General features: G+C 37.7%; 1 protein-coding gene across 1 annotated transcript; it reads right to left on the minus strand.

The window, feature by feature from the left end:
* Positions 1-1,935: 1,935 nt before the first annotated feature.
* On the minus strand, positions 1,936-9,898 carry LOC120330726 (uncharacterized). Its single transcript, XM_039397630.2, has 5 exons — positions 8,582-9,898; positions 7,420-7,632; positions 6,754-6,996; positions 6,032-6,170; positions 1,936-4,021 (listed from the first exon to the last, which is right to left on the minus strand). Exons 1-5 carry the CDS (start codon positions 8,637-8,639, stop codon positions 3,826-3,828), a joined length of 849 nt encoding a protein of 282 aa, XP_039253564.2. The 5' UTR covers positions 8,640-9,898; the 3' UTR covers positions 1,936-3,825.
* Positions 9,899-10,101: the final 203 nt, after the last annotated feature.

Below are 10,101 nucleotides of genomic sequence, written 5' to 3' on the forward strand. Positions count from 1 at the left end.
CCTCAGATTGAAAACGCTTTTATAGACATTGTAAATCATAAAATTTGGTGTTATGTTAGGTTTTCATCGTAGTAACTGCGAAATCGAAACACAGTCAATTGTGAGCGCGATCCGCGATGTACCTTTTTTCATTCTGAAACTACCGACAGAGCCGAATGCCGAATGCCGATATCTTGCTTAAAAATAATCTCAAGTGCAAAAGAACAAATCAAGTTTGACAAATCCCAAGATCGCAAAAATACGACTCCAATTTATTTATAGTTGGCAGTTTATCACATATTTTATGTTATTTTGGAATAGTATTCTTTCATTTTACTTTAGTAATCCTAATAGTAATCTCGAACCAAACGTGAGTAACGATGAGCACAATTACATGATAACAACGAGACACGTTAAATGCTTGCATCGGTCGGTGGCAGTTTATCACATATTTTATGTTATTTTGGAATAGTATTCTTTCATTTTACTTTAGTAATCCTAATAGTAATCTCGAACCAAACGTGAGTAACGATGAGCACAATTACATGATAACAACGAGACACGTTAAATGCTTGCATCGGTCGGTGGCAGTTTATCACATATTTTATGTTATTTTGGAATAGTATTCTTTCATTTTACTTTAGTAATCCTAATAGTAATCTCGAACCAAACGTGAGTAACGATGAGCACAATTACATGATAACAACGAGACACGTTAAATGCTCGCATCGGTCATGGATTGAATATTTTACGCAACAGAAATCTCGTTATCCGTTTTTTTAATCGCGAAGAATGTTGCGCGGAAATTTCCGATTCCAATTTTAAACCACCTGCCTCTTAAGAATCCTGGCTGCGCTCCTGCTTATAAATAATGTCATTTTTTAATTCCGCCTCTTTACCATATTTCGAGGCTATATTGTTGTCAGATTTTATCAATGCTGTTATTGCTTCTTTGAACAGTTACAAAATTTTGAGTCAGTATTCTGAAGAGTTCGCGGAGCCCCTGGGTTTCTCTCGCGGAGCCCTGGGGCTCCGTACGGAGCACTTTGAGAACCTATGTTCTAGAGTGTTTGATACAATAAGTGCTTAGAGACCTAGAGATGCGTTATATTTTGTGTAATATTATGGTTTCTTTCGACCCATGGCCCAATATGGAATACATTCGAGAATCAATAATATTTTCAGATTTAGATTCGAGGAAGGAAATAATCAAATTTGTTTGTCAAAATATCTGAACTATTTCAGTTGAACATTGATTTTGAAAATATTAAATCTTCAAATTTGAAGTCTCCCCGTTCTTTAGACGATTATGCTGATTAATTACCTATTTTTAAGGGCATACTTCGTTTAATTTTGACAGACTGACCCACTGTGCTCCAGGGTCTGTCCGAATGTGCCCCACAATTGGGGTTCAGTGGGACACTTGACAGACGTTTTTCAAAGTATTTTGGTAGTAAGATGTGTGTCGCAAGGGAATTTCTTAGTCGCTGAATAAAAACTACATTTACCCCTTTATGCGTTAGTCCCGCCAACCTAAGTGATATGCAGAATTAACGGCTCAAAATATGCAAAAGAAAAGAAGTGTTCCGACCCTCCCCTATACAACAGAAACTTGACAATCATTCATACGAGATAGCGATCGAAGACCGCAGACTTATCGATCTAGCGGCGTGTATCCTCGCTCTGACTCAATAGCGACACCGTGTGTCCCATCACTAATTAATTAATAACTCGCTAATTATACGACATAATTCATCCAAAATCAATAGGCTTCTGGTCCGAGATATGATGAATGCACGTGCAGAATTTGGAGCTTTGGCTTTCGTGAAATATCGCGTAACATACGAAAGTGTCTAACAGACAAACAAATACCTATCAACATACTTACCGATCGAGATCGATAATTAATAATGCAGCGATTTCCAGCCCTTCCATTAAACTCCTTAATCTATTTTGGAACCATTTATTTCTCCCTCCTTATGCATAAAAACTACATCAATGTACTCCCACTTTTGAGTGCTCCCGAAGTATGTGCACCAAGATGACGCACAACCCCGAACTTAAACCGGGTACACATACTATGTTCAAGTTGTGCGCCATTCGGGAGCTCCCACTTTCGTACAGTTTTAGTTTATAATGTGTGCATAACTGAGTATTATAGTAACAAAAAAGAACATTAGAAATATTACAGAAAATAAAAGACAAAAATTCCTCCTTAGGGAAAAATTCCCACCCTGCTTAGCAAATGTAGATATTGGTGTGAATTGCATAAATACTATCAGCACTCGGACAAATATTCTTTGTTTGACACTATTGTTCGCAACATCATTAAGATGCCGCATCTTCTTAAAATTTCTCAATCATCACCCATCTTGGACTATTATGGGCGAGAGGATTGTTGGACTCCTGGCCATTGTAGGGCGGTTTATGTAACAGCTGGTCAGTCACAGTCGCTCCACTAACATCTCATCCTGTTACCAGTCCATGTTGGGTATGGGATTAGTTAGCCAGTTATTTGTTTCATATGCATGGACTTGATGGTGGAGGAAGCCGCAACCGACCAGCAGCTACCTGAACCACCCTACGAAGCGAGGAATCCAGCCAATATTCAATGTACAGGCTGACACAAAAAAACAGAACCCAGGTCTTATGGCACAATATATTCTAAAGATATCATAACTTTTGTGCATATCGTCTTAGACTACTGAAACTTTTGGGCACAATCATACACAAAGTTCAAGTGTTGAATAAGTTTTCTTAATTTTATTAAAATTAAAATGTTTATTTATTCCATTTTTATGGGTCCAGTACCAATATACTACCCAATATTTTGATATTGAAATCTGTTATAAAGAGAAATAGGCTGTCTTATCATTTTCCCTTTCTCCCTTCGAGATGGATATGATGACTATTATATTATAATGTCATCAAGAGAGCAAAGCTCAAATATACCGAATGGAGGTCCGTAAACTAATTGCAGTGCTGGTAGCCTACGTGACTAGTACAGAAATGAGTCTGAGCCCCCAGCAAAATCAATACGGAGGACAGCTTTGGCATCGATCTTCACACTCGGCGAAATGAAACACTCGGTGTTTCCATGAATAAAAATAAAGCAGCCAAATTTCGGATAAAATATTAGACCTCGTAGGAAATTTAGAAATAAATAAAAGTATTAACCGCTTAGCGACAACAATCATCAATCTTTGAAAATTTCTGAGACAAATGATCCAGTAATTAAAGAGAGAAGAGATTTTTCACAAAAACAAGAAGAAGAATATTAACAACAACTAGAATAACAAAATATCCATCGGTCCACTTTGTGTCCAAAGAAAGTGCTGTTCAATTAAATTTAAGAAACTGTGGTAATAAGAAATTCAACCGACAGGAAAGAGAACAAAGGGAGAGAGAGGGAGTTTGTTTCATTTTGTCAAACCAAAAAAACAATATTTGCATGCATATATAAATATCAAATAAACAGATGTTTTCGGGGTACTCCCGAAGTATGTGAACCAAGATGGCGGAAACCGTAACGTAGTATGTTTACCAGGTTAGGGTTAGGCCATAATTTCAGGCACAAATACTACGGAAATTACTTGGCTCGTCCCCGAACTCATAATAGAACTAAAATAAGGAAAATTGGAATAAAAATATGGCCTAACCCTAACACATACTACGTTCTGGTGTCCGCCATCCTTGTTTACATACTTTGGGAGTACTGTTTTCGGTACATGACTGGGAGGCAACATTAAAACCTTTGGGGGTCATCAGAGTCAGTTGCCACTCGATAGTCAATTGCCACCCAATGTGGCTGCGTGGGCGCAAGTTTAAAATATCAATATCCATTTCTCATAAAGAGTACAATTCATTGACTACTATTTGTCGTTCGCTGCTCATAGGAAGATCATGATCTCTGCTAGGCCGTTGCATTGCACTGTAAACTGTGATCGCATCAGGTTGGTCATCTTTCACTTCTTCGACTTGAACTAAATCTTGACCCCTTTCTCCAAAAAGTATTGTTTTTATCAGTCCTTTTCGATGCATTCTGAGAAAGAATTTATATTAGTAGATATTCTAGTACAGTATTCCCCAACTTATGGGTCATGACTGGGTCAGCTGAACGTTTTTTTGGGTGGCTTTAACACCCCCCCCCCCTCCCCTCTTTAAAATTAAAAAAAATTTGATATCATACATAGCAATTTTTCGTGACGCCCAGACCCGCTAGCTCAGGGGTGGACAAGATTTTTGGACAAGGGGCTGAAAATTTAGCCAACATAGACTGGTGGGCCTTGTAAGTGTGACGTAAATAGTTATGAACGATATACTGTATTACACATATTGTCACAAAAGCAAAAGCGGAAAACAATTAATCTTGTGTTGAAACTAAACTTAATCACAATCTCAATTAATTCCTCCAGTCTTTTCAGCTAAAACATCAAAAATTGATTTTAGTTTGGTTGTGGCAGCATCAGGCGGGCCAGGTGGGATCACCCAACGAGTCGGATTTGGCCGAGTATGCGAACCAAGATGGCGGACATCGGAATGTAATATGTGTACTAGGTTAGGGTTAGGCCATAATTTTAGGTATAAATACTACGGGAGGCTCTTGGCTAGTCTTCAAACTGATAATAGGACTAAAATAAGGAAAATTGGAAAGAAATTATCGCCTGACCCTAACCTGTTACCCATGTTACGTTCCGATGTCCGCCATCTTGGTTCGCATACTTCGGGAGCACCAAAATGACTTACTTATACAGTCGCCCATAGTTTTTTTTTCCGGAGATACTGGTCCAGGTCTGGTTATAGAAATAGGTAACTATTTGATCGCAACGTTTGTTTGGACTAGCAGTAATAATCATAAAACAGTGGACCATGGTCTCTCATTTAGATACCAGTGCAGTATAGGTATATAATAGGCTACTAGCTAATCAGTTAATTGTCCCATTTGTATGGACTTGCAGTAATAATCATTTAGAAAGGAATTTACCTGAGACCAGGGGTCGGCAAACTACGTACCGCGGGTCAGATCCGGCCCGCGGAACAATATAATCCGGCCTGCGACGCTTCACTGAATTATAATAACAAAACTGTATTGACGATTATATTCTTTACATAACAGAATTTGCTTTGGAACACTAAATTATATTACAACCTAACAAGTATATAATTCACAATCACTCGTTTAATGAGCCTATAAATTGAATATAAATAGACAAATGGCAACAGAACGTAAAAAAGTTGATGCTGAGTGAAATTGGTTTAATGGCGCAGAAAATATTCAAATGATCAGTCTTCACGCGCTGCTTGAAATTTAACTGGAATCTGTGTGAAAAAAATGTGATTCATTTTCCCATCCCCTCGGTTTTTAACTTTCTAAAAATATGCGCGACCCGCCAATGACTTGCAAGTTGCAACCTTTAATTTTGGCCCGCGAATGACAAAAGTTTGCCGAGCCGTGCTTTAGACACACAGAGTCGAAACAAACCAACATATAAGATATAAGAGGCATATGGCAACTAAATCAATAATTAACTTTCGTTACGGCGCTTATTCAGTCTTCCAATTAAAACAAACCCTTATACAAACAAGCATTTATGATATGTCAGTGGGAGATACTATTATTTCTAATAAACAATATTCCAGGTTCGGCATTGCCCAATCTATTATACCCCTGGTGAGGTGGAAGGGAATGAGATTCAAACCAGAGATTTGTAATCAGTAATGCTACCTAACCTTTCCGTTTCATTATACTTCCGTACGTTGCCTGACAGAGACAATAAAACAAGGTTATTTATCTGATGTTTGTCTTGCCATGTTTTAAATGAGTTTACACTTCTAATAGACACCCTAGTCCCTAACGCATTTTGTACGGCCCTATGCTCGTTGAGAAAATTGTGAAATTTCTTACAACTACTGGTACCTACAAAATTTCGCCATATAAAATTTTAACCAACATATAATAATATGATCTTCTGAGAAAAAATAAGTACTTTTCTCAATGCAACCCTCTGCAAAAAATTTTCGGGGCCCTTTTCTAATAATTTTATTCTCTCACCTGAAAAGCAAGAAGCCCAGTATGATAAATGAGATCAGAAGTAAGACTCCGAGCACAACAACAACTCCAACCTCAACACCAGGTCCAGTTTGTTTTTCTGTATATGGAGTATTTTCTGTTGTCGATATCGTAGATACACCTAAAAAAATCAGGATTAGGGGTCACGTTTCAATAAAGGGGAGGATTTCATGTACTGGTTAAAGAATTGCAGAAAGCCACTAACTGACGAGGATATGTTGGCATCGCAGTTAATATCGGTTTAGAGCCCCATGACCCCTCTTCCCCCAGGCTGAAATAAATTGAATAAGCAATGCCGGCTGGGACTCTTGTAAGGGTTTTGTTTGAAGAAAATGAAATGAATGAGTGCCACACAGTATAAAAAATAAAAATGTATGTACCTAGTCAATTATACCTATATACTGGGGAGTAGCCAGGAACTTTTTAAGGGGGAAGGTGAGAGGCAGGTTCTGAAATCTCTAATTACCGAGTTAGCTAGTGGAAATTGTTGGTTTTAAAAAGTTTTGAGGGTCTAAGAAGCGTTTTTAGCAATTGCTATCTATGACACAGAAAACTGCTTTTATTCATATTTAAAAGGTGGGGGGGGGGGGGGGTCCGAACTGCGTATGGCTGCAATCCCCCTTCCCTGGGTACGCTCATGCCTATATATCAATCATCTCGGGCATTCCTGCATTATCCATTTATGATAAAAAAAATGAATATACCTGGAAATATTGTAGTAACGGGGCTCCTGGTCGTCGCAGCATTTGTAACAGTGATATTAAATTGTAGCTTAAATCTTGGATCTCCCTTCTTACGTCTTCTTTTAAACTTTATTGATATGTTTGACGATTTCATCCAAACGATACTGGTACAATTGTGAGTGCCGTCGATTTGTAAATAGTCGTTAAGCTCTCTAACTCCAGAGACAAGGCAAGTGCCAGGTTGAAAATAGCAATAGTTGTTTCCTGAAAAAAACATTTTATTTTTTATACAACACATTAATACCCTTTTTGTTCTGAATAAGGCTCTAAGCCAGCAGCCACAGCTATATGGAAGAAAATATAGTTTGTGAGAGCAAAAATTTTCAGGTTCAGCATTGCCCACACAGTTCATTACACCCGTGTGAGATGGGCATTAGCTTGGGACCAATTATATTTGTGAGCCTCATCAGCTTTCGTTAGAGCATAATCTACCGTAACTTCAAGATATAACTGAAAAGATAAAAAACAAATTAAAAAAATGTAGGAAATGAACAATGTGGTCTGTCTCCCCTTGTAAGTTAGAGTCATATTATTATATATCAGTGGCCTCTTATACGGAGTCATATTTAGGGTGTGACTTTCAAGACGGGAATAAGCGTAATAGAAAAAAATGATGATAAATATTACCTGCAATGATCACATCAGCATTGCAGTAAGTATTTACTCTTTCAGTAGCGGTATATTGCAGGTCCATTTCCTCAAGTCTCAGAAAGAGAGTCTGTTCTTTGTGTAAACTTTCGAACTCCCATATCCCGCACTGCTCATCAGGGACAGTTATAAGCCCATCTTTGTTGTTAACTGACCAAACCACACAATCGCCTGTGGCATTCGAGGTCGGAGCTGCAAGAATATGGTAAAATGTTAGATTAATGAAAAAAATGGCTCAGATCATGCTAAGGGATGCGGTGAGTGGGACTGATGGCTCGAATCTAGTGGGGAATAATTATGTGCCCTCGAGGGGGGTCAGTATTTGGTTTGCTTTATATATTATATTTATAGTCCAAATAAATTATTGCCAATGGGTTCTATGAGTTGGAGCCTGCCAATATTTTATTAGGATTCAGCTCCACCAAACAGGTTAAAAAGCTGAACTAGGCTTTTTCGATTCCATGTAAATGAGTCCTTTGGGTTTCTTAAACCGAGGGGGGACTTTGCTTTTGCTTTGTATTTTCTGTAGTAATCATTTTTAGTTCTTTACTATTACTAGGCCTATAACACTTATACACACATTATTAACCACTCTCAAACTGTACAAAAGCGAGAGTGCAACTTGTGCATATCACTAGCTAAGGATCAATTAAAGAATGAATTAAAAAATAAAGTAGTTTTATGCAAAGTCAGGGAGGAATAAAGTATTTCAAAATAAGCCCAAGGAAAAATTTAACGACGAAGGTTGGGAAACACTGCTTCAGCATGAACTAGCGGTTCAACCTGGGGCCCTTGGCCTCTAAGGGGGCCCACAATGCTAGGTACAAAACTGATTCTACTTTCCTTTTGACAGAACTAGTTATTTCTAGTTTCATTGCTTGATTTGGTAATTTTTCGGGATGTTTTCACTTTGTCAAGCATGGATTGTTTGAACATAAAGATATTTGGAATCTACCAATCATAATAACTCTATAAATACCACTGGAATGATAAACAGGGGGGCAGCCATGAGTATTAAAAGCCTTCGGGAAGGGGCCAAGAGTCATAAAAGGTTGGGAAACACTGACATAAACAAAACCAAAACCACCTTTAGAACAGTATCCTAAATATAGACACCATGCACGTATAATAAATCATTCACCTCGAGCAAACAATATAAGAAAAACTGCAAATATAGCAAACTGCTCATTACAATACATTTTTCCACTTCACACTGAGTCACAACTACGTATTTACTTCCTTTAATCTTTGACGTAAACGAGTCAAAGTCTTTCTAATACACTCTACAGAGTATAACCAGCACCCTAGTCCTAATACCAGTCACTATATAGATACACACTGAGCAAAATTTCCTGGTAGTGTTCCCCATGTTATGACTCAAATTATACTACGCAGTAAAAGCATTGAAAAATACAATGCTCAATAATGGAAGCAGAAACCAGGAAATTCCGTAATAAGGTGATTAAAAATCGCATGTAATGTGCAATGATCAGGAGATCAGAAAGTCCCACATTGATGTAAATGACACTTTAAATAACCATATGTACTCACCATATATCCTTGCATATAAACAGAGTTTAGAACTCAAATACAAAAAAAAATTGCCAAACTAAGGAGTCAGCTCATATGCGCATAACTTTGATCACACTAAAAATTCAACTCATACACGCATAACTTCCATAGCACTAAAGCAACTATTTGCTGTGATAGTAGCTTACACGTGTTAAGATTTGTATCGTCGGCTTATACACAAACTCCTGAAGTATGCGCACCAAGATGGTGCACAACCTGAACCCAAGTTGTGTACCAGGTTAGGGTTCATTGTGCGACATCTTGGTGCGCATACTTCAGGAGTACCCAAACTTTTATAATTTCACCGTTTTAAGACCTCGGCTCATATGCAAAGATATACAGATATTATAGTTCCTTCCTAACCTTTTTTGACACATTCTTCCATTGGTCTACTTTTAAGCTCCTGATTTTTACAAACAAATCTATGGGTATCACAAATACTAGGCTTTGATTAACTTAAACGTTAGCAGCACCTCAAAGCAGTTCACAATGAAATGGTAAAGCACCATCAAAACATGACTCAGACAAAAGCATGCGCAGTATGGCGCAGCGAATAAATTAGTAGATTAGTGCAGGGCTACTTTACCGAAGATCCGCATACAAAACTTCAGAAATATTTGGGTTCGATCTTTCCAGAAATTATATTCTGGCATCCTTAAACACGCACTTCCCACTACTGTTAAAAATTTCATTTGCATTTGCTATATTTTTGCGATACGTGCAACTGGTCAACTAGTACTCTGGCTTTTGTATTTTCGAATACAAATAATTATAATGTATGCATTACGCTAATCAGTGGTGTATCTACGTAAAATGGCGCCCATGGAAAAATTCAAAAATGTGCCCTCTTGATAGTTATTAGACAATTTTTATTAACAGTTGTTTTTTAAATAGATTTTTGTAAGTTATTATTGAAGTAAAAAATATGGCGCTCCCGTAGTATGTGCACCAAGATGGCGGACACCGGAATATAGTATGTATACCAGGTTAGGGTTAGTCCATAATTTTATTCCAATTTTCCTTATTTTAGTTCTATTACAAGTTCGGGGACTAAGTGACTCCTGTAGTATTTGGACCAGAAATTATGGC

The sequence above is a fragment of the Styela clava genome, chromosome 6 (assembly GCF_964204865.1).
Source record: "Styela clava chromosome 6, kaStyClav1.hap1.2, whole genome shotgun sequence".
Classification (NCBI taxonomy): Eukaryota; Metazoa; Chordata; class Ascidiacea; order Stolidobranchia; family Styelidae; genus Styela; species Styela clava.